Source organism: Oryctolagus cuniculus, chromosome 18, assembly GCF_051225735.1.
Source record: "Oryctolagus cuniculus isolate XC-2025 breed Fujian yellow rabbit chromosome 18, ASM5122573v1, whole genome shotgun sequence".
NCBI classification, from domain to species: Eukaryota; Metazoa; Chordata; class Mammalia; order Lagomorpha; family Leporidae; genus Oryctolagus; species Oryctolagus cuniculus.
In genome coordinates, this window is record NC_142884.1 from 66,235,494 (window position 1) to 66,261,134 (window position 25,641).

At 43.9% G+C, this 25,641-nt stretch overlaps 1 protein-coding gene and 1 long non-coding RNA gene across 5 annotated transcripts in view; one reads left to right on the forward strand and one right to left on the reverse strand.

The window, feature by feature from the left end:
* Positions 1-25,641, forward strand: part of HYDIN (HYDIN axonemal central pair apparatus protein) — a 409,263-nt gene that overhangs the window by 165,749 nt on the left and 217,873 nt on the right. For all 4 annotated transcript variants that reach the window (XM_051847253.3, XM_070062720.2, XM_051847256.3 and 1 more), the window contains 4 exons: positions 2,920-3,143; positions 13,316-13,383; positions 20,976-21,211; positions 23,301-23,401. In XM_051847253.3, the coding sequence (XP_051703213.3) occupies positions 2,920-3,143; positions 13,316-13,383; positions 20,976-21,211; positions 23,301-23,401 (629 nt within the window). The remainder of the gene's footprint in view (positions 1-2,919; positions 3,144-13,315; positions 13,384-20,975; positions 21,212-23,300; positions 23,402-25,641) is intronic.
* Positions 19,207-25,196, reverse strand: LOC149121009 (uncharacterized). The gene is made up of 3 exons (XR_016225408.1): positions 25,020-25,196; positions 22,065-22,547; positions 19,207-20,575 (listed from the first exon to the last, which is right to left on the reverse strand). It is a non-coding gene; the product is annotated as an uncharacterized LOC149121009 (long non-coding RNA).

Genomic DNA, 25,641 nt, shown 5'->3' on the forward strand with positions numbered 1-25,641 from the left:
GAGTCTCTGACCATAATCAGTTTTCTAAATGGCCTCTTTAAAAGGAATGAAGGGTGATGAGCCCTGCCACCAGGGCACTAATAATGAGGGAGATGGAAAATAAATATTAAATGATTAATCAAATAGCAAGTGACAATTATGTGTGTGTGTGCTCTGGTGCGCTGTGGCCATCTCTCTTGGTAGAAATAGTTGTCCTTGTCTGGACAGGCAGCTGGCTCTTTCTATCACACCTGTGCCCTTGATTCTCTCTTCCCTGCTTCTTGAGCGGCAGTTCAAGCCCATGAGCTCACAGAGACCCCATTCCCTTGGTCACCTCACCCCCTTCTCTGTTGACAATAACAAGGAGCTTCCCTGAGGCTGGGCTCTGAGTGTGCCCCATCTCATTTAATACAAATGACACCTAGTTTTCTCCAGAATACCTTCCCACCCCCTTGCCACTCCCATTCTCACTTTTCTCCTCAAATCTTCTCAAAATTAGGAGCCCAAAAGCCGTCAACTACTATTTTTTCTGCACCTGCTCCTTTCCTAAGCATTTGTCCCCTGGATTCTGCAATCAGACCCCATTGGAATTACTATCTTCGTCAAGTTCAGGGATGCCCTCTAATTAAAAACTAAATACCCATAAACTTCTCTCAGGGCTTGTTCCCCTGACCTTTATGCGTGTTTGACCTCCTCTGGGAATCCCCCTCCCTTAGTTAGCTTGCAGGTTCCTAGCATGGCTCACACTTTCCTGCCAACCTCCTGGATGTTTCTTTGAGGTCCCCCATCATGTGTGTCCTCCAGTGCCTGAAGCGTGAGTTGAGAGAAGCTCCTGTATAAACTGAGGGTACGTGACGTTCTCCCTTCTAGGTATAAGGACAACATTGGCAGGGAATAGAGCCGGTGTCTGTGAGGGCCGGGGTAGACCTATGTGTCTATAGTATGAGGTTAATGTGCAGGGGTGGGGTGGGGGGAGGGGTGAGAGTGCCTGGCTGAAGCCCACCGTGGAGGAGCTCGTCACATACACACAAAACCGGTGTGATTAGATGTGGGCAATAGCGTGATTCCAGAGCACTAGAGGAATACAGCTTTTCTGTAGTAAGAATTTCAAAGCAATCATTTATCCAGTGGAGTTTAAGATGAAAATACCCCGATAGGTTGAGACCCAACAGCACCACAAGAGAATCCTGATTGTCTGGAATCCTTAGTTTGGAGAGTTCTTGGCCCTCTATTCGGACTTGTTTTCTATTTCTTCAACTTTTCATTTTTCACTTAACCTCAGGCTTTTTGTGCATGTTTGGACTTTCTCCCACCTTGTGGGCTGACGTGATTACTCATGCCCTGAGTCTAACGCCCGGGCTTCCCCTGCTCACCTTGGGCCTCCCTGGAGCCAACGTGGGTAAACTCCAGTGCTCAGGCACCCTTCACACTTCTCAGCCATTCGGTTTGTTAGCATCCTGTTGGCCAAAGCAAGTCCCGTGGTCAAGCCAGGATCACAAAGGGAGAGGGAAGACCCATATCTCGCTGGAGGGAGCCAAAAGATACCGTGACCCATTTATTCCGGTGTTTCACAAGGACAATAAAAGAAATACCTACTTCCACCCAGTTACTTTATAGAGAGTATCAAAATCAGGTAATTTAAGCTCTTCATAAGTAGAGTCTGTTTTTAAAAAGGTCATTTATTTTTATGTTTTTACTTGAAATGGGGAGGGAGGGAGGGAGGAAGAGAGGAAGAGAGAGAGAGAGAGAGAGAGAAACTCCCTGCTGGTTCACTCCCCAAATGCCCACAACAACCAGGAACTGGCAAGGCTGAAGCCAGGAGCCTGGAACCCAATGCCGGATTCCCATGTCGATGTCAGGTACCCAAGTACTTGAGCCATCACCTGCTGTCTCCCAGGGTGCACATTAGGAACCTGGAATCAGGAGTAGAGGAGCTAGGATTCAAACCAGGCACTCTGGAATGGGATGCTGTTGTCCCAAACAGTGTTGTAAATGCTAATTAAAATGTTCATCCCTATGATCCATCCTTTTAACAAGAGTATAGTACATATAGCTAACTTCATTTTATTTTTTATAAAAATTTATTTATTTATTTTAAAGGCAACGTTACAGAGAAAGAGGGAGAGACAGAAAGAGAGAGAGAGAGAGAAAGATCTCTCTGCTGGTTCACTTCCCAGATGGCCAGGGCCAGGAGCCAAGCGTTTCATCTGGGTATCCAAGTGGGTGCAGGGCCCGAAGTACTTGAGCCATCTTCCTCTGCTTTTTCAAGAGCATTAGTGGGGAGCTGGATCAGACATGAGGCAGCCAAGAGAAGAACCAGTGACCATAGGGGATGCTGGCATTGCAGGAGGTAGCTTAACCAGTTATACCACAATGCCAACCCCTAGCATAATTTTATAAAGAGACAGGGCCAGCGCTGTGGCATAGCAGATAAAGCTGCCGCCTGCAGTGCTGGCATCCCATATGGGTGCTGGTCCAAGTCCCGACTGCTCCACTTCCGATCCAGTTCTCTGCTGTGGCCTGGGAAAGCAGAAGATGGCCCAAGTCCTTGGGCTCCTGCACCCACATGGGAGACCTGGAAGGAACTCCTGGCTTTGGATTGGCACAGCTCCAGCTGTTGTGGCCAATTGAGAAGTGAACTAATGGATGGAAGACCTCTCTCTCTCTGCCTCTCCTTCCCTCTGTATAACTCTGACGTTCAAATAAATAAATCTTTTAAAAAATAAAGAAGAGACTAAAAACATTAAATTACCTTCTGGCTCAGGTCTAATTGTCAAACTTTCAAGGTATCAAACTATATTCATTTCTCCCTGAAAGATGTTCTTAGTCCTAATTCCTGTAAGTTTCTCTGTGCTGGTGTTAATCAATACAGCCCCATGCTTATATGAAAATAGATCAGTGCCCCACTGACATTTTCATTCTTGCCTTTTGCTGGTGTAGGCGATACTGTACAACAAAGGCAGCATTGACGCCCTGTTCAACATGATCCCACAAACTTCAGCTTTAGGGGCCTGCTTTGTTTTCAGTCCCAAGGAAGGCATCATCGAACCGAGTGGAGTCCAAGCTATCCAGATCTGCTTCAGCCCTGCCGTCCTGGGGCACTTCGAGGAAGACTTCCTGGTTAACGTCAATGGGTCACCTGAGCCTGTGAAACTGACCATTAGGTGAGATACATTCATGACCAGTGTAGAAATTAACTAAAAGGTCTTCCTACTGCTTTCTTGAAGTCTGCTTCATGTCTTTGTTGTCCATAACTGTCTTTGTTAATATGAACTCATCACCATAATGGGGTGTGTTGAATTTCCACCAAGATTCCTGTAGTAAACATGTGTAACTTGCACTCTGTGTCTGTAATACAGATGCTATAGAAGTTGTAACCTTATAAAATAAGGACTTAAACCACCATCTTGTTTTTAGTTTGTCTCTTTTAGGGTATATATAGAAAATAAGTTACTGCAGTAACCTGAATAAAATCATCTTCTTGCCTGAGCTTTGGCTGTTAACCACTCTTGCCCTACCTTCATCTTTCATTTTTATTTTAAGGAAAATCTTTGAAAGATCTCAAGTATAATGCTTCCAAGCACTGGAAAAGAGTCCACTTACGGTGTCATTCAGCCAAAGCTAGACACTTGCAGTTTTTATGCTGGGAATCTTTTGATGGGTTCTCCAGCTGCTTGTGATAATTGAAAGTCATTAACAGTAGAGTTTGTCCCCAGGTTCTGAAAAGAACCTCCTTATTACCAACCAGTCGGGCAGACATGCAACTTTGATTCCTAGTGCTTAGAAAGACCATGCCTTTGGAATAGAAAGATCACATCTTCAGAACATATTGCCCTGGATTCTCACAGCAACAGGCTGTTAATTACCATGGAAGTCTGTTACTGGGACTGCTACCAGGGCCTCATTCCGTCCACAAGCTGAGGTCTCCCGTGGAATCTGGGGGTAAAAGACACAGATACAGGCTGCCTGAAGGATCCAAGGAAATGTATTTTTTTAAAAGATTTATTTTATTTATTTGAAAGACAGAGTTATAGAGAGAGGTAGAGCCAGAGAGAGAGAAAGGTCTTCCATCTGCTGGTTCACTCCCAAAATGATTGCAACGGCCAGAGCTGGGCTGATTGGAATCCAGGGGCCAGAAGCTTCTTCCAGGTCTCCCATGCGGGTGCCAGAGGCCCAAGCACTTGGGCCATCTTCTACTGCTTTCCCAGGGCATAGCATATAGCTGGGATGGAAGTGGAACATACTGGACTCGAGCTGGCACCGCAGACCGGGGCTTTAACCTACTGTGCTACAGCACCTGCCAGGAACTGTATTGATCCCATGATGTCTAGTGGAAATTCTGAATCTAAAGATCAGCTCAAAGTTAGTTTTCACTTGTTCTCAAACCCACCTAAGTACCTCTGTTACATGCTGAGCTGTACCCCTCAAAACTCGTATGTCAAAGTCCTAACACCCACCACCTCAGAATATGACTGTTCTTGGAATTAGGACTTTAGATAGGGAATTCAATTTGAGTGACCTGAAATCCAGTATGATCGGTGTCCTCATAAGGCGAGAAGATCATGACACAAACAGAGATGTGGAAAAAGACCACATGAAGACACAGAGAGAAGATGCCCGTTTCGTCACTGAGGAGAGAGGCCCTCCAGAAAAACCAGCCCTCCCAGCACCAAGCCTCCTGACAGCTATAGGAGAAATTTCTGTTAAGTGACCCAGGCTGCGTTACTTGCTGATGGCAGCCAATCAAACTCATATCTCCCCCTAACAGCCAAGGAGAGAGTCCTGTGGCAAGGCCAAGGCAGCCCGTCACAATTGTAATCCTTTTTTGTAACTCCCAAGATTTACCTGAAATATTTACAAGGTTACATTCTTTTTTCGTAATTCATCTGTGTTTATTGTAACAGAAAAAATGGGATCAGTCTTCAAATACTTAAATAACATTGACTTTTTTTTTTTTTGACAGGCAGAGTGGACAGTGAGAGAGAGAGAGAGACAGAGAGAAAGGTCTTCCTTCTGTTGGTTCACCCTTCAGTGGCCGGCGCACCGCACTGATCTGAAGGCAGGAGCCAGGTACTTATCCTGGTCTCCCATGGGGTGCAGGACCCAAGGACTTGGGCCATCCTCCACTGCACTCCCTGGCCACAGCAGAGAGCTGGCCTGGAAGAGGGGCAACCAGGACAGAATCTGGCGCCCCGTCTGGGACTAGAACCCGGTGTGCCAGCGCCGCAAGGCAGAGGATTAGCCTAGTGAGCCACGGTGCCGGCCAATAACGTTGACTCTTCAAGAAGTTGTATTGTATTTATTCCAGCCCTTGATTGACGTCCTTCAAGTATGTGTGCTATAGGAGAAGATGTTCTCTTTCTTTCTTTCTTCCTTTCTTCCTTCCTTCCTTCCTTCCTTCCTTCCTTCCTTCCTTCCTTCCTTCCTTCCTTCCTTCCTTCCTTCCTTCCTTCCTTTCTTTCGGCAGACAGTGAGAGAGAGACAGAAAGGTCTTCCTTTTTCCATTGGTTCACCCCCCAAATGGCCGCTACATCCGGTGCACTGCACCGATCAGGAGCCAGGTGCTTCCTCCTGGTCTCCCATGGGGTGCAGGGCCCAAGCACTTGGACCATCCTCCACTGCACTCCCAGGCCATAGCAGAGAGCTGGGCTGGAAGAGGAGCAACCAGGACAGAATCCAGCCCCTCAACCGGGACTAGAACCCGGGGTGCCGGCACCACAAGGCAGAGGATTAGCCTAGTGAGCCGCAGCGCCGGCCCGGATGTACGCTTTCACGCTGTATGAACTTCAGCCCTCTCCCCACCTGCAGCAAAGCTCATGTCTCATGACAAGTAGAGGTGATTACCTGGAGAAGCAGAAGGTGCAAACTTGCAAACGAAACATTTGCCTCCCATCCACAGATCATCTGGTCCCTTGAGGGCCCTCCACAAACCCCAGCAGGTTAATCCTGGAATCCTCTGAATCGAGCTCTTGACTCCTCAGCATCAGAAAGTGTGGCTGAGAGTCACGCATATCCTCCACAATATCCAGCATACAGGTTTCATCTACAAATGGGGAGATAAAACCGTGAAGGTCAGTTCTTACAGGCATTTGACATAAATCACCAAGAACCTTTATGAATATAGGCACAAAAATCCTCAACAACATAGTAGCAAACCAAATCCAGAGACCTACAAAAAGGATTCTATACCATGAACAGGTGAAGTTTATCCCAAGAATGCAATGTTGGCTTAACATGAAAATCAATCAATGTAATACAACATATTAATAGAATAAAGGACAAAGCCTACATGATTTGAACATCATTCAATAACTACATATATCAAAACTCCACATGGTACCCTATAAGTATGCATAAGTACAGCGTGTCAATTTTTATTTTTAAAAAAGATAATATTGCCGGCGTCGTGGCTCAGTTGGCTAATCCTCCGCCTGCGGCACCAGCACCCCAGTTTCTAGTCCCGGTCGGGGCGCCGGATTCTGTCCCAGTTGCTCCTCTTCCAGTCCACCTCTCTGCTATGGCCCAGGAAGGCAGTGGAGGATGGCCCAAGTGCTTGGGCCCTGCACCCGCACGGGAGACCAGGAGGGGGTACCTGGCTCCTGGCTTGGGATCAGTGCAGCGTGCCAGCAGTAGCAACCATTTGGGGAGTGAACCAATGGAAGGAAGACCTTTCTCTCTGTCTATAACTCTCTCTCACTGTCTAATATCCCTGTCAAAAAAAAAAAAAGATAGTGTTTGTTTATGTTGCTTGTCCCATTATCCACTGCTTTCTCAGGCATGTTAGCAGGGAGCTGGGTCAGAAGCACAGACTTGAATCTGCACTCCAATGTAGGATGCCAGTGTTGGAATCAGTGGCTTAACCGGTATCAAAATACCAGCCCCCCATGTCAATGGTTAAAAACCACATAATTATCTCAATTAATACAGAAGAAAGCATTTGCCAAAATTTAATACCCTGTTAGGGTGAAATAAAAACAATAACTCAATAAAGCAGAAATAGAAGGAAATTTCTCAACATGGGTCAAATGTAACCACTGAAACTATAAAATAGTTTAAGAAAAAAAAAACACGAAAGTATGAAGAGGACCTTGGATTAGGTAATGATTTCTCAGCTGTGAAACCTCAGCACAAGCAACCAAAGGAAAGTAAATTAGCCTTTATTAAAATGTAAAAAAAATGGTGCCAACGCTGTGGCACAGCAGGTTAATGCCCTGGCCTGAAGCGCCAGCATCTCATATGGGTGCTGGTTCAAGACCTGGCTGCTCCACTTCCGATCCAGCTCTCTGCTATGGTCTGGGAAAGCAGTGGAAGATGGCCCAAGTCCTTGGGCCCCTGCACCTGTATGAGAGACCCAGAAGAAGCTCCTGGCTCCTGGTTTTGGATCAGGCCAGCTCTGACCATTGCGGCCATTTGGGGAATGAACCAGCAGATGGAAGACCGACCAACCTACCTCTCTCTCTCTCTCTCTCTCCTCCCTCCCCTCTCTCTGTGTAACTCTGACTTTTAAATAAATAAATAAATCTCTACAAAATATAAAAAATATGACTCAAAGCACAATAAAGTGAAGATACAACTTACAGGATAGAATTTGCAGTTCATGTATCTTATAATGAACTTTTATGTAGTATATTTAAAGAACAGTTACAATTCAATCATAAAAAGCCAAATAGCCCAGATGGGACAGAGTGGGGCAGACCTTTAGCCTCGTAGTTCAGATACCCACATCCCACATTGGAGTACCTGGGTTTGATTTCTTACTCTGGCCTTTGACTCCAGCTTCCTGCCAGTGTGGACCCTGGGAGGCAGCAGTGATAGTTCAAGTAATTGTCTCTGTGCCATCCTTATGGGAAACCTGGATTGAGTTTTTGGCTTCTAGCTCTGGCCCTGGCCCCAGCCCAGCTCCAGCTGTTGTAGGCATCTGGGGAGTGAACCAGCGATGAGAGTGGTTGCTCACTCTTTCTTTCTCTCTCTCCTTCTCAGTATAAATTTAAAAATAAATTAAAACTGGACAAAGTATCTCACAGATGTTTCTGTATATACAAATGGCTCATTTCACATGAAGACTCTCAACATCATCAATCATCAGGGAGATGAGTCCACAGTAGCATTTTATATATCTAATGAATAACAAGAACTAGAAGAAAGGAGTTCAAAGGTTCTAAGAAATGATAATATGGAAATGCTAGCTACCCTTTGATCAGTACACATTGTATATATATGTTGAAATATTACACAGTACCCCATAAATATGTACAATTATTACATGTTAATAAAAATTTTTAAATAAGTATATTTGAACTCTTCCAGAGTAAAACACACACTCACACAATCATACACAATGAGGTTGCTCCTCACACCTATTGGATGACTATAATTTTTGAAAAATGAAAAACAAGTGTTGGTGGAAATGTAGAGGAATTGGCTCACAACAGATGATGGGAATGTAAGATATTGCAACCACTTTTAAAAACAGCTTGATAGGACCTCATATGACCCAGAAGTTCCTCTTCTAGATTTATATCCATGAAAAATGAAAACATGTATCTGCACAACAACTTGTATGTGAATGTTCATAACAGCATTATTCATAGTCAAAGATAAGCAGCATGTTGTATATTCATATCATGGAAGGTTATTTGACCATAAAATGGAATGAAAAAAGAGGGGAGCATTGGTAAACGTGATAGCATGACTCAGCGGACGAACTTTGCAAACACGACAGGTCAAAGAAGCCATTCACGAAAGACCACACATCACATGATTCTGTTTACATGACATGTCCAGAATAGGCAAATCTATATAGATTACAAGTTTATTGGTAGTTGCTCAGAGCTGGAGGTACAGGATGTAGAGTAACAGTCAAAGGGCATAGGGTTTCTTTTTGCAATAGTCAAAATGTTCTAAAATTGATTGTAGCAATGGTTTAGGTATTTAAAAATACAAAATCTATTGATTTTTACACCTTAAGTTGATGAATTTTATGATATTCAAATAATATATTAATCAAAGTATCATTTTTAAAACATTTCCAGGAGCCCGTAATATTAAATAATACTGTCATTTCCTGGGTGAATTTTTAAACTCTCTCTCTCTTTCTCTCCCTCCACCTCACCTCTCCTCTCCTCTCCCTCTCCCTCTCCCTCTCCCTCTCCCTCTCCCTCTCCCTCTCCCTCTCCCTCTCCCTCTCCCTCTCTCTCTCTCTCTCTCTCTCTCTGTCATTGCACATCACTAGCAATGTCTGGATAGGTTAATGTGTACACGGGTTCTCTCCTGTGAATGTAGGAATTTCCCAGGTTTCTGCTCACAGGTGAACTTGGGCTAGTTAAACTCCAGTCCTCTGTGTAGGTCATGTCTCTTGTTCTGTCTTTGGGACTTTCCCATTTGCCCAAATTCCCATACTGGGGCAGTGTTGTTGTTGTTGTTGTTGCTTTGTTTCAGTGGGAGGAGAGGGTAGTTTCTGATTTCTTTGAAAGGGAAAGGAAACTTGACTGTAGAAAGAATGCTTCTGGGGGCTTTATCCCCAAACCAGCCCCCAGTTTCCAAGAGAACTGGACTTGCCTAGGTTTCCTCATCCATTTCGTTTCCTTTAGAGCTGTGTCCAAAACTGTCCCAGCAATTCAAACCACAATCAGAACCTGGCAGACATCTCATGAATCAATGTCTCCTTGTAAAGGGTGAGGACACACATCTAATCTGTGTATGTTGTCTATAATATTGCACCATCTGTTCCCGGCCCCATACCTTAACACTGACTTCACGTAGACCTCGTCAGAAATACTCTCCTGAGCCTCATGGCCTAAGAAATGTCCGTAAAGTTCCTATTGTGGATTCTGGAATTGTGTTTCTTACTCTCTTATTACCAGCTACTCTTTCCTCAGAATTCCATAATTTGGGCTAGCTTGCCTCAAATAATCAGAATAAACATTATATTTTCATTTTTTATCTTTACTTTTCCAATGTTTTGTGACACAGTATTTTAAACAATTGGATAAATGACACTATAAAATTGTATGTTTTTTTGAAATTACCCATGAGCGTTTTGTTCCCTTTTAGCTTTGCATATGCCATGTTATAAAGTTTTAGCCATAGCACTGAAATATTTTGTATTCAACTTGCCTCACTTAGCATATGGTATTCAGTCATTCTTTTCGTCTGTAAATTATAATTGTAACAGGCCACTGCACTGATTCATGGCACAATCTTCACACAGGCTGTCCTAATAGAGTCCCTGTTAGAACTATTGTGACCATATCTAAGCCCAGATGGTATTATTCAGCCACAGTTCCCTCAGTTATTTGCACATTCGAACCAATGTGATTTCTATCTGGTTCTGTCTGCACTGCTTGAATGACTACTTTGTGCAGAATGATGAGCTTCTTTCCTGCTTTCCTTAGGCCGTTTGCGAATTTCAGACACTTTTGATCCACTTGTTACCTCGGCCCCAAAAAGCTGCTTTTCCCAGTCAAGGACAAAACCTTAGGCTTCTTTGACTTCGTTCTCAACCGGAATCCGAATTTCTTTTTTGAGCGCCAAACACTTTTCTTGAAACCACTTCGGATCATCAGATTGAAATAGATGTCTTGAGAAAACCCTTTTTTAAATACTTGAAACTTGCTACTCAGTGTCTGTGCTGTGGTCACTTGTCCCAGGCTTGCATCCATCTCTTGTCCCAGATGGTCAGAGCCGGAGCAGCCGGAAATATCACTCAGGTCCAGTGCACTCAGTGTGGCGTGACACACCTGCTTCACCACGTCTGCAGGGAGATTTGCCCTCGGTGTGCTTCCTGGTGTCTGTCTGTACCATCTGACACTAGAAGGGGACTGTTCAATTCTTACCTCTGATCTAAAGATCATAAAATACATGAATCAGGAAGAAAAATAATTATTACTTTGAAGGTAAATAAAAATAAAAACATGTGTTTCTTTTGTAATAGATTAATACAAATTTTATTTTTTAATTGGTGTTAAATATCTATCATGCTTTCTTTTTTTTTTTTTTTTAATTTTCAGCCTTTTGGCTAAGATCTAGTTCAGTATCTGTTTAGTACCACAAATTTTAGTAGCTTAAAACAACACATGGGTCTGAGTGGACTTACCTCGAGGTTCCGGCAAGGCTGTCTTCCTGGAGACCTTGGGAAGAATAAACTCTAACTTTTTTCAGGTTTTTCAGGCTTCCCGTAAGGCCGTGGCTCATGGTTCTTTTCTGTCCTCAAAGCCGGCAGTAGCTGGTTCAGTTCTTTTCACACTGCATCACTGCGACATCCTCTTGTGTCTCCCAGTTCTGTTTTTCCTTTAAAGATTCATTTATTCATTTGAAAGAGTTAGAGAGAAAGAGAGGACTGAGATCTTCCGTATGCTGGTTCGCTCCCCAGATGGCCGCAAGGGACAAATCCAGGAACCAGGAACTTCTTCTGGGTCTTCCACGTGGGTGCAGGGGCCTAAGGACTTCTTTAAAGACCCTTATGAGGCCAGTGCCGTGGCTCACTAGGCTAATCCTCCACCTGCGGCGCTGGCACACCGGGTTCTAGTCCCAGTCGGGATGCCGAATTCTGTCCTGGTTGCCCCTCTTCCAGGCCAGCTCTCTGCTGTGGCCCGGGAGTGCAGTGGAGGATGGCCCAAGTGCTTGGGCCCTGCACCCCATGGGAGACCAGGAGAAGCACCTGGCTCCTGCCATCGGATCAGCGTGGTGCACCGGCCACAGCGCGCCAGCCGCGGCGGCCACTGGAGGGTGAACCAACGGCAAAAGGAAGACCTTTCTCTCTGTCTCTCTCTCTCACTGTCCACTCTGCCTGTCAAAAAATAAAAAATAAAAAAATAAAAAAAAGACCCTTATGATTACATCTGTGTACCAGGATAATATCCCTACTTTAAACTGAATTATTTAGAGAACTTAATTCCACCTGCTGCCTTAATCCCCATTTGCCACATAACCTAACATAGTCAAAGCTTCTGAGGATTAGGCAATAGACATGTTTGGGATTCTACCTTCCATACCTGAAGTAAGCTAGAAGTTGCAGGATTCCCTTGTTACTTATTTTAGGGAGAGCATCTCTCCAAGATCATGAGGACTTGCACTGAGAATAAACTAGATTAACATTTAGAGGTGAGGATCCCTCAAGGTTTCCTAGTCCAGTCCTCTCTTTGATACATGAGGAAGAGATATGGGCTACTGGAGGTGAAGGTTCTGGCCAAGATTACAGCTGGATGCCAGTATGAACAGTGCCAGGTGGTAGGACAAATGAAGCTGCCAGGTGGTACGGATGGAATTAAGAGGGTGTTTGTTTGTTTGTTTGTTTTGACAGGTAGAGTTATAGACAGAAGAGAGAGACAGAGAGAAAGGTCTTCCATGGGTTCACCCCCCAGTTAGCCGCTATGGCTGGCACACTGCGCTGATCCAAAGCCAGGAGCCAGGTACCCTCTCCTGGTCTCCCATGCAGGTGCAGGGCCCAAGCACTTGGGCCATCCTCCACTGCACTCCCTGGCCACAGCAGAGAGCTGGACTGGAAGAGAAGCAACTGGGACAGAATCCGGCGCCCCGACCAGGACTAGAACCCGGGGTGCCAGCACCGCAGGTGGAGGATTAGCCTAGTGAGCTGTGGCGCCGGCCAGAATTAAGAGTCTTAAGAGGGGGGTGACATTGTGATGCAGCAGGCTAAGCCACCGCCTGCAGTGCCGGCAACCCTTTTGGGTACTGGTTTGCTCCACTTCCAATCCAGCTCCCTGCTAATGTGCCTGGGAAAGCAGGCCCAAGTGCTTAGGCCCCTGCCACATACATGGGAGACCTTGATGGAAGTACTAAGCTCCTGACTTTGACCTGGGGCAACTGTGACTATTTCGGGCATGAAGCAGTAGATGGAAGATCTGTCTCTGTCTCTCCTCCTCTCTCTGTAACTCTGCCTTTTGAATAAATAAATCTCTTTTTTTTAAGTGTTAGGAAAGCATGGATCATCAGGGATTACTCATATCATTGACCTTTGATGCTTCTCTGACCTATAGTTTTTATGTTTTCATGAGTTAATAACTTTACATGACATATGTCTCATGCAAATTAATGACATTTTGTGCCATTGGTCTGGCGATGTATCTGCTCAGCCTTTCCCCATTTTATTGGTAGGAATAAAGATGGGTTAACCACAGCATCATTGCTGAAGCCCGTGGTTTGAGTCTTGGAAAGTGATAAGAACCCCTGTGATAGAACGCCGCCTCATAACGTACATCCTGGATTCTGTAATAGATTTAATGCCAAGTTCTGGTTTTTAGTACTTACGCTCTCCCCAGTTCCTAACTGTTACCTAATTCACTAGATTCTCTCTCTGCTCTCCCGACTTGCCTTCCAGGGGCTGCGTCATTGGGCCTACCTTCCATTTCAATGTGCCTGCACTTCACTTTGGTGACGTTGCCTATGGTGAGTAGTTTTCCATTTTAAATGATTGAATAGGATTCTTTTGCCCTCTGTGTGGAAGAAGGAACATCTACAAAGAATTTCTCTCAGCCTTCTTAAGGGAATTAGCTGGAAGGGTTTAGAATTGTTCTTTCCTGCAACAGTGGCATTTTGGTGCCATTTTCTCATTGTTATCTGAAAGTGTGATCTGTGACCTGGGCACGAACAGCTCTCAGGCTGTCTCCCCTCTTCTAGCAGTAAGACAACAGGGAGCCTGGGAGCTTCACTGCTCTACGTGAGCCCTCTGCGCTGTATGTATTTGTTTGTTTAAGGTAGAGTTACACACACACACACACACACACAGGGGCAGGGAGAGAATCACAGAGATCGTCCATGTGCTGGTTCACTCCCCAAATGGCCAGCATGACCGGGGCTAGGCCAGGCCAAAGCAGGAGCCAGGAGCTTCTTCCTGATCTCCTGCATGGGTGCAGGGGCCCAAGGACTTGGGCCAACTTCTGCTGCTTTCCCCCATGCATTAGCAACAAGCTGTGCTGGAAGTGGCATCCAGGAATTGAACTGGTGCCTACAAGGGATGCTGAAGCCACACACAAGGACTCTATTAGCTAAGCAGCAGCGCCGGCCCCTCTGTGCTATATTTAAGTGCAGATTCTGACTTGACCATCTGGCTTCCTAGAGATGCTTTCCAGTTTGAGGTGAACTCAATGGTAGGTTGATCCTGGAGTTCTGTTGCTCCATATTGAAGGCTTTTATATGTTTCTGTGTTGAATTCTCATTCAGTCACTTCTCTGAGGCATTTCTTCCTGCCTAAACTTCCCCGGTAATAGAAATGATAACAATAGTAGCAGTAGAAGGTCCTTTTTTTTTTTTTTTTTGTTATTTCTTGTATTTCAGCTACTACTAAGTGAATTACATGTAGAACTTTATTTAAAACTTTGGTAATTCTGTGGCAAGGAGGTGCTACCTAATACCCCCATTTTAGAGATGGAAGTGTAAGCTTTGGAATACTCAAATAACTTTCTAAGTTCACACCGTAGTGGCAGAAGTAGTTTTTCAGTTGAGATGTATCTAAATTAAGACTGTCAACAGGGATGCTGTTACCCCCAAAGGGACGAAATTCATTCTTGATTGGTGAAAAAAACAGATGTACAATGGTTTGTCACCCTCCCAAGTCCCATCCTACCCAACAGAATCTTATTCTTTATCTGATACCTTTACTTAATCTGGAAAATTTAAGTCAACTTTACATCATATTAAATTAACTAATATGCTTTGATTTAAAATTAATTTAGCTCTCTTCTAGGAAGTAATAAATAAAAAATGTTGATAAATGCTAGCGTAAATCCATAGTCCATAATCCTTTCCATGTTGCTTCATTGCCACCCAGTTTTTTTTTTTTTAATTTGACAGGTAGAGTTATAGACAGAGAGAGAGACAGAGAGAAAGGTCTTCCTTCCGTTGGTTCACCCCCCAAATGGCCGCTACAGCTGGCGCTGCGCCGATCCAAAGCCAGGAGCCAGGTGCTTCTTCTTGGTCTCCCACGCGGGTACAGGAGCCCAAGCACTTGGGCCATCCTCCACTGCCTTTCTGGGCCACAGTAGAGAGCTGGACTGGAAGAGGAGCAACCGGGACTAGAACCTGGTGTGCCGCAGGTGGAGGATTTACCAAATGAGCCACAGTGCCAGCCCCGCTGCCCAGTTTTACTTTCGTTTCATTTTCACTAGGCCCATCAGTGTTGGGGGAGAATAGTTCCTTAGAAAAAAGAACTTGCTCATAATGCCTTTGTCAGTTAACATTTGAGGGTTCTATGGCTTTGCTTATTCAGCCCACATTTATTTATACAAAGCACCCACCCTTGTGTACATCATGTTGCATAACGTACATGCTGTAGGAAAATATGCATAAATGAAGTCAAATAGCTGTTGCTATAGAATATATAAATGGCTGATGGGATTTTTTTAAATGCATAAGGAATATTTGAGCAATAGACTCTTCTGAAGGAAAATGAAGGTGACCTTTAGCTTGAAAATCATCAGGTAGCCAATTAAGAGAGGCATGCTGACTGGAGGCAGCCGTAGCTGAGCACATGTGAGGCATGTTAGCCTACCCGCAGACCCACGCAGACACCCCCAATGCAGTTCACACTGGGACCAGGGAGGGGCACGGGCACCTGGTGCATGAGAGCAGCGTGTGTTCTGGAGTGTTGGAATGCAGGGCCTAGCACAGGGACATCAGATGAGGTGCCCTGTCTCCTGTTGCCCTGGAGGGCAAGCAGGTAACACAAGTCAGTTACGCCAAGAAATCTCACCCTACTTCATTGTCCAGAATCCACTCTGTTGTTCAGCTCTGAAATTTTTACTGTGAGTGTTATAGACCAACAGCAAGCCAATCATCGAGCTTCCAGAATTCTGAAACTCTTTTATCTAGACTTCAGACACTTAAGAACATCAGGGCCCGTAATGTACTGCATTTCACTGGAATATAGTACACAAGTGGACTTCAAAACCTTCTTGGAAAATTTGAATTAAAGGATATTTATTGGGGCCTGCATTGTGGCACAGCAAGTTAAATCACTGCCTACAATATCGGAATTCCTTCTATGTGCTAGGCTTAAGTCTCTGTTGCTCTACTTCCAATCCAGCTCCCTGCTAATGTGCTTAGGAAAGCAGCAGAAGATAGCCCAAGTCCTTGAGTCCTTGCACCTGTGAGGGAGACCCATATGGAGTTCCTGGTTTCTGACTTCGGCCCAACCCAGCCCAGGCTGTGGTGGCCATTTGGGGAGTGAACCAGCAGATGAAAGATATTTCTCTCCCTCCCTCCCTCCCTCCCTCCCTCCCTCCCTCCCTCTCTCTCTCTCTCTCTCTCTCTCTCTAACTCTGCCTTTCAAATGAATAAATACATATTTAAATAAATAAAGCATATTTACTATGGTGCAAAATTTTTGAAGTCTATGCATAATATTTTTCATAATAGACATTTTCCCTGAGATTTTTGAAGACTCTTTGTATGCCTGGATTTAAAAAATTTTTATACCAAAATAAACTTCTTTTAATTTCATTTTTCAATAAACAATTTTTGATGTCTGTTGTGTAGCCCCAAGAAACCAGTGATTTCCTTAAAATTCTGTGCTTTCAAGTATGTATGATTTCCAGTGACTGTCAATGACCATAAATATATCACAGAAAGGGGGCCTTCAAAGTACAGATTTCAATTTTTAGTGGGATTCCTTCTAACATGAATAATCTCATGTTAGTGTGAACCAAGCTGAGTAGAGGTCACTAGTGATTTCGAGGTCCAGTTTTAAGTGTTGGGAATAGAAGCTAGATTGCCATGTCAGACGTTACTCAGAGTGGAATGAGCATTTGGCCGGGTGGTTAAGACATCCACATTCCACGTCGTGCCTGGGTTTGATACCCGCTCCAGTGCCTGACTCCTGCTAATACAGACCCTATGAGGCTGTGGTGATAGATAGCTCAAGTTATTGGATCTCTGCCCCCCAGACAAGAGGCCAGGATTGAATTCCCTGCCCTCCAACTTTAGCCCCTGCTGGGGACAGTTGCAGCATTTGGGGAATGATAGTTGGGAGCTGACTATTTTTCTATCTGCCTCTATCTCTATGTCTTTCTGCTTCTCTTTTCTCTTCCTCTCAAAATAATTGATTATTTTTAGAAGATACTTAAAGCAATATATGTGTATACCTGAAATAGTGAAGAATTATTTTAAATACCTAGAGGGAAGACTGTGTTAATAAGAAATTAGCATCATTTTCATTGGTGTATTTTTAGGATATGCATTGAAAGAGAGGACAGTTACTGGGGAGTGGGTTTTTAGGGAAAGCTTCTTGAATTTATAGACAAGCTGGTTGTTGATAATATTTAGTTGTGTCTAAGTGAAGCAAAGTTGACTCAAAATGAGGAAACTTGTAATCACATGGCTCTTCTAGTTAGTATTTCCTAAGATGAATAGTCTATGAGCTAATCTGATCTGATGGCTATCAGAAATAAAGCTAAAACTCTTCACCAATGAACACCAATCTCCTCAGAGAGTTTGGCCAATTAAAGATTGATAATACTCTTTTGTGATCTACATTTCCCAAAGATTATGGATTGTAAAACTTTTTATCAAAGGCTTAACACATTCAGATTCTTTATAATTCTTCTAGTACAAGGTGATAGTCCCCAAGTGGGGAAGTTAAGTCTACAATTTCGCAGTCACACGATGGCGATAATCTTTCTTTATAGAAAGATTCAGATCAAGGCATAGCAGGCTAAACTGCCACATGCAATCCTAGCCTCCGATTTGGGTGCCAGTTGGAGTCCCAGTTGTTCCATTTCCAATCCAGCTTCCTGCTAATGCACCTGGGAAATTAGCAGAGGATGACCCAAATGCTTGAGCCCCTGCCACCCACATGGGAGACCTCCAGGCTCCTGGTTTTGGTCTCATCCAGCCCTGGCTGTTGCGGCTATCTGGGGAGTGAACCAGCAGATAGAAGATTTTTTCTGTCTCTCCCTGTCCTCCTGTAACTCTGCCTTTCAGATAAGTAAGTAAATCTTTAAAAAAAAATCCAAATCCATCTAAAGAACTTACATGTGATTACAAGCATATATTCTGAACTTGGTGATTTGGGCACAGTTCATCATGTCCCACTTGCACAGTGTTCCTAGAATATGACGGCAGGAGACCTATCCCCAGCTACAGAGGAAGAATTTTCCTATCAGTTCATATTTAGAGTTTGTCTTCTTTCTTTTGTGATAGAACTGTGGTATAACATTTTCATCAAAGACCATTTCAGATCTGGAGGCCTAGTTGGTGTTCCAGAAATCATGGGAGTGGGAAAGGTGTCCCCATTGTAGGCAATGTTTTCTTTCTAAATCTGAGGCTAAATTTTGTATGTCTAGAAAGGATTCTGTATATGTGTTTATTATTCCAAATTATTTCTGTGAAAAACTACAAAAACACCACCTGATTTGCACGATGATCTGTCAACACATTATCCTTTTGTTTGTGGAGATTTTTATTCCACTAGAAAAATTAAGACCATTGTCTAAAATATCCCATGAATACCAAAAAGTCTGTCAATTGTAATTTAGGTTTTGGTCTTGTATGTTGCTGGATCAACTCACTAGTCTCTTTGGTTAGGGAATATTCTTTGGAAGAGAGCTTGTGGCTAATCCTCCACCTTGCGGCGCCGGCACACCGGGTTCTAGTCCCGGTCAGGGCGCCGGATTCTGTCCCGGTTGCCCCTCTTCCAGGCCAGCTCTCTGCTATGGCCAGGGAGTGCAGTGGAGGATGGCCCAGGTGCTTGGGCCCTGCACCCCATGGGAGACCAGGAAAAGCACCTGGCTCCTGGCTCCTGCCATCGGATCAGCGCGGTGCGCCGGCTGCAGCGGCGGCCATTGGAGGGTGAACCAACGGCAAAAGGAAGACCTTTCTCTCTCTGTCTCTCTATCTCACTGTCCACTCTGCCTGTCAAAAAAAAAAAAAAAAAAAAAAAAAAAGAGAGCTTGTGTTCCAAATGATGTTCCAGCTTTTTAAAGAACTGGAATTTTTCCTTTGCGGCTTTATGATCTTTTTCTGTTCATTGCTTCAGGCCTTTTTAGGGACAAAAGGAAGCAGAATTGAACCCCTTGAGAATGTTGCCCTTTACCTCACTGTTTAAGTTCTGGGAGAAACATGAGGTGCCTTTGAGAATCCCTGAGACATTCTGCCCAATCATGTTGCTAATTACTCCAAAAAAAGGAAAGTCAAATATTGACTTTTTATCTAGTAGACAATAAAGGAAGGGAGCATAAAAGTCTAAAACTGTGAAATACTTGTATTTAGGTAGAATTGTAGATAGAATAGTCACAGGATTGGGAACAACCAGAAACCTAGGAATAACATTCTTATTAGTGAGCTCAGTCTTCAACAAACCAATATTCTCTTCCTTTTGGCTTCTTAACAAGCAGTATGGGGAATTACAGGTGCTAGTACAAGGGATCATTCTAACTAGTAGCTTATAATTGGCTTTATTCTGTGGAAAAATGAGCAAGGTTTGGAAGACCCATCTGAATTTTTATAGGGTCAACTTTCCATAATGCACCTTACCTTAGTGGAACATTTAATCCAAAAATGCCCAGAGAAAACACAGATGAAGCATGTGTAGTTCCAGAAGTCACTATTTTGCAAGTTCAGAAAAGTCAAATGGAGCGATTGCATGATTGTGAATCTGGCCTTTTAACAGTAATGCTGCAATTTCTAAGAATAACCTTTTAAGTACACTTAATTGGACAGTTATTCTCCTTTTTTAAAAAATTATTTTTGCTTGACTTACACATAAAAATTATTATACATATTTGTGGTATACATGTGATATTTTGATACATATAAGCATTGTATAATGTTTAAATCAGGGTAAACATATCTGTCTCCTCAAACATTTACCATTTCTTTTTGTTAAAAATATTCAAAATCCTCTCTTCTAGTTTTTTTGAAGTATATATCACTTTATTTGTATTGATTGTTATCCTATTGAAGTATGCAACACCAGAACTTCTTTCTTCTATATGACTATAACTTAATACCCATTGATCAACCTTTCCCCATTCTTTTTCCATAGAGATCTCTTCTGAGTAGGTTGGCAGATATGGTCTCACAATGGAGACTTGACTGTGTTTCCTCCCATGGTCCTAATGTGAAGACAAAGGCTGAGTGGTGGGGCAGAAGCAGAACAGTTCAAAATACCTTCTGCCATAACAGTCGTTACTCCAGTAGACCAGCATAGTTTATTGTAGCAGGGCTCAAGGTAGAGGTGCATCCAGTGTAAATAAGCATTTTTTTGTTGTTGTCTTATGGTTATAATAATTCTCCTTGCTCTGAAAGTGGCAGCAGATAAAATGACCGCCTAAAGAATCCAAGATCAGAGCTCAGTTGATTATTTGTCGGGCAAGGAAGATCCACATGTCTCAGGAAAGGAGCATGAGGCTCCCTGAACTGAATGCATGAGGGCTGATAGAACAGGACAAAGCAGCTTTGTCCGTGGAAGGCAAAAACCAAGGGCTTCGTTTCTGGTTGGCTTTGAGGCCAATGGTAAGACCTCTCTTGGGAGAGGCCATTATCTGATATTGTAGCATCAACTCTGAGGGCAGGATCTCAGATAGGTCCCGGACAGCTTCTGTCATGTCTTGGCAGGCTCTGGGTCACATGTCTCCTTCCACACCTGGCAAATAAAAAAAGCTCACATAATTTTGTGGGTTTTTTTAATCTGTGTTTTTATTCAGAAAAAGAAATGCAAAATATACTTCTGCAAGACAACTCAGCAAACTAATAATAAAGGCTGTCTCTTTGGAGGGGCCTGGGTGACAATCAAAGGGTTTGTTTTCTATCTACAGTTTAATCTGCTACATAGCAATTACGTAGTGTATAGTCACTGAATGAATACACAGCAAAAGGATGAGTGATGCATGTTATTGGAAACAATATTTAGTGCAAGTTGGAGTTAAACAGCATTGAATTGCATACAAAGTTTATTCAAGAGGTTTGGCAGTTACTAGGAGACGTTGAGGGTCAAGAAAAGCCCTCAGGGGACTTCTGTTTCTTACCTCATATTTGTTTTCCAGGGTTTTCTTACACTTTGATGTGTTCACTCAATAATACTTCCCTGGTTCCCGTGACCTTCAAACTGCGTATCCCTGGGGATGGCCCTGGCCGTCAGAGCATTTCAAATTGCGAGCTGTGCTCAGACAACAAAAGACCATCTTGGACCAAGGAAGAAGCACCCACCATGAAACCACAGGAATTCACCATCACGCCCAACTCTGGCACCATCCGCTCCCAGGGATTTGCAGCTATCAAGGTAAAGTGCGCAGCCTTCCCGCACACGTGTTACACAGCCAAGCAGCGGGACTGTGAGTCACTGGGATCCCCTCCAGCGTTCACTCTGTTAGGGCCAGTGTCAGGGGAAGGGAGTTCCTGTGAACTCAAGTGGAAAAGCAGTCCTGTAGTGTAAGAGAGGACTGCAGCAAAAGAAACCAGGCCCCCGTGCTTTGGGCCTAGAAACTGACTGCTCCAGTGGATGCACCATCTTCGCCGGAACAGTGGCTTCTGGGCATCTTGTAGTGAAAATGCTGCTCTCCACTGAGCACCCTTTGGTACTGATATGAAACAGATTTAAGAACTCAGTGATAAATAGGTTCTTCTCCGCTTCAGACTCAGATCCTTGAAACCAATAAATATCTGGATTTATGCAAAAGATGATATCCAGCTTATTACGACTGATTCTCCAGTTACGACAACTTTTAACACGAATCTAGGCTGTATGCTGAATACAGAGGGGTGATGCTAAGAGGGCTTTGTGCTTGGCTCCACAGGAAGGGCGGGGAGGAGGCAGCTAACTCCCCCTTCCATGCTGTGGCTGAAATCAGGACCTTGCAGTACCTTGGCCATGGCCTCACAGGGCTGCCAGCAGAATTATTTCACAGTTAACCTGGTTTTAGCTGTCTCCCATTACTTTTGCTCCTTCAAACAGTTAGGTCTAGCAATATTGAAGGCTACTAAATTGAAAAGATTTTATACTTTCTGGGAAAGAGAAAGAGATAATACTTCACAGCTAAGGTTAGTCATTTTCTCTTCAGTCGGTACCATCGAAAATTGAATCCAGTTATCATTTTGTCCCTACAGATTTTTTTTAAGGCTTTCTAATATCTCACCTCAAATCTACTCATCCTAAATCTCTCCTGGGAGATTCTGCTCTTCCAAGGGCGTCTCACAGGCCTGGTGAGGTTTGATATCCTCCTATATCACTCCAACTTCTCAAGACTGTCCACTGTGGCTCTCCTGATGAGTGCTGCGGCACTGAGTCTTTATTTTTTTACGCTCAGACTTATTGTCTCCTTTCTCCCCCACTTCTGGATGGCACAGGAAGATGCTAGAAAACATAGCATCTCTGGCAGCCTTGTTCCAGAACTACTTGTTGTTCTTCTAACCACAGCCCCGATATAGAAGCAAAGGGTTACAGCCACACTGGGATGCTCTCTATCCCTCCAAGCCTGGCCAGTTTTCTTTCCAAATCAATGACTTCATCTTCATTTTTCCCTTTATATTTGGAAAAGCTTTCTCCACGCTTCAGTTTTCCCCCTTGATCTGCACTTCAGCCAGGTCTGTGTGGACTCAGATTTGCATCCAATGATTCCCTGTGCAACCAAAACATTTTTAATTAGTATCTGATGCATAATTTATGGACAGAGAAGCCCTAACCCATGCCAGAAGCTGTTTTCTAGACTTACAAGTATCTCTTCCAGTACAAATCATTTCAGTGCAATTAAAAATTGTAACAAGGCTTTCAGAAGTCTCATAGCAGTGGATAAGAATGGAAGCGTGTTCTGGCCAGATGCTGTCTTCAGATAGGCCGTTCTTCAGCACTGCTATTCCCTGCTCTACTAATGAATACAGGAAAGGGGGCAAGATTTTATAAAACAGATTAATTGATTTCTTATGCCATCTTTCTGGAACCGACATGGTTATTTCCACTTATTTTTACGTAAGACAAGTTTCATTGTAGTGTTTTGTCAGTATATTGAGTTTTCATAATTCATACAGCCCAGAGGTATAAGGAATGATTAACATTATCATGATTAAAGTATGTGTAATCTTCTTGTTCTTCCCTGGTGGTTTTTCGTTTGTGCAGGTGGATGGCTTCTTTGATAAAATATCTCAGAAATGAACAAAGCTATTGTATGAAGAAGCCATTTGGTTCCTCACCTGGCCTTCGAAAACACTCAGCATGCCCCGACCCCACTCGTTCAACTGAAGCCATAAAAGGCCACGTGTCCAGAAAGCACGGGGAATCCACACTGACCATGGGGGACCTCCCCTGCTCCCTTCTCTCCTGTGTCGAGAGGGAGCTGGCCTCACAGAGGAACAACGCTTCACGTTTCTCTTTCCAGGTGACCCTGTGCTCCAACACGGTGCAGAAGTATGAGCTGGCACTGGTGGTGGACGTGGAGGGCATTGGAGAAGAAGTCCTGGCACTCTTAATTACAGCCAGGTATCACTCATCTGCTTTCTCTCTTCCACAGCCCACCCCACCCTGCCCCCACCCCAAGTCACCAGAAACGGGCCACCTCCCAGGAGGCAGCTCCCCTGTCAGCCAGTGCACATGGGCTTTTATTCTGCCTTCCTGGGAAGGGAAACTGAACCTGATATGCAAAGGACAAAGGTCCAAAGAGCCAAGGTTTCTAAAGCACCTTCCCTGGAGCTAAGAAGAGTCACGTGTGCTTTGATGAATGCTAAGAACAGTGCTCTCTAAGGGGTCTGACTTTCAAAGCACGGAACTGAAGAGGTTTTAGAAGGAAGAGAGAAAGAGTTGTTAGTTTTATTTTCTGCATAGCTCTCCAGAGTACACAGCAGGAGAGTGCTGCTGTCACTCCTGTAGTGGAGGATCCGTTGAGCCAAGAGGTTCCTGCTCCAGAATGCTCTTACTGTGACTGACATATCAGCTCCTCAGAACCACACCCACTTTTCCCGAGAGAGAGAGAGAGAGAGAGAGAGAGAGAGAGAGAGAGAGAGAGCATTGAGCTGTGCCATTTGCTCGCTGTGTCTCCTTGACCCCGTTACAATCTTGCCAATGGTGGTGACAAGGGCAGTGGTGTCACCCATTAATGATGACAGGATCCTGAATAAAGCCATGAGGCTACACTCTTCCCAAAGAAAACAGGGTCCAGATCTGGGACTTTCGAGTATGTGTATGAAAATGCTATCTATAGGAAACAGAGAAAATGACTTAGTAAAATTGAGAATGCTAATGTGTCAGTCTTGAACTCTCGAACTTAGTTCTTTCTTGAATCTTAGAGAGATATATCTTAAAGAAGGTACAGATAGGCTGCTTGGTGACAAGATAATAATTGTCACCATTTCATGTGTCTTAGGCTTCAATGAAGACAAAACATAATTGCCCTAAAAGAACTTGAGTTAGGGTTGGGAACATACTGTCTTGCTTTGACTTATTTAGTATTCCTTTAAGACCTAATTTATTTGTTTGTTTCCCTGGAAGGTCTTTCATTTGATCCTTTCCATATTCAAGTTTGCCTTTTACTCTAACCTTGTGTTTCTTTTCTCCATAGGCTTGTTCAGATACTTTCGATCCCCTTTCCCATACAGAAATCAGTAGGAAATCCTGAATTAAAAAAAAAAAAGACATAAAAAGGCCTACAAAAGCTATGGGTTTCCTACTAACATCTACTCTGTGACCTAAGTCCAATATTATAAACTCTATCAGTCACAGTGTTTCAAGCAGTAAAGGATTTGCTTTAGGAAGGGCATTGGGTCAACTGACAGTTTTCATTTTAGCTAAAAATGAACAACTCAACTCATTCTAAATCACAAACTTTGGGGACACAGAGAGCCTCTTTCATGAAATCACTTTTGGTATAATCTGTAGGAACTGCTGGCTGACTCTCAACAGAAGAGTTGCTTTTAGAACTTGGACCTGAAGTGACTTGAGAGAGCCCGCAGAGAGAGCTCATCATGCCCTCTGCCACAGGTTCACTTCCTCTTACTGAGTATTCACGTGGTGATGGGCCATGCCCTTCAATCATATTATCTCCTGGATTTTCCCCAATAACACAAGAAGAGCAAATTATGTTAATATTAATACCCAGAATTACCTTCATTTTACCTCTGGGGGAAATGAGACTCCAAGAGAGAGAAAGCAACTTGCCCAAAGTTGCACAGGTTGTACTGGTAAAGCCAACATTTGAGTGAGCTCCCTTGAATTCAAAAGCCAGTACTCTTCACCGTTGTGTTACATATTACAGCGATGACATACAGCAGGTTGGACACTGAGAGCTACAGACACAAAAGAAAACACAAGTCACCTAATCAAAGACCAACTGCAAACACAGGGCTGCAACTCCTGTCCTCCCTGCGCATGACTCCGCCTCTGTCACCCCCTGCCACACCCCCTCCTTATGGAGAACCACAATCAGGGTGCCAGTTCTGGGCCGAGCAGCTGCCTGAGCCTCCCCATCCAACACAGCTGTTGTGCATAGAGTTAGAATTATTACCATTATTTAGACAATGTGAACTGTTGCTAGTCCTTGGGGGACTTTCTGACTGCTCCAAAGTGTCACAGCTGGTGAGGACCTCATGCTGATGGCATTGGCCCTGTTTGACATGGATATAGATCCACTACTCTAAGGAACTTGCAACACGGGGGCCCCTTGCCAAAGGCCAAGTGTGAAAGAATGATGGAAATGTTAGTCATTACCCACCATACTCCATTTAAGG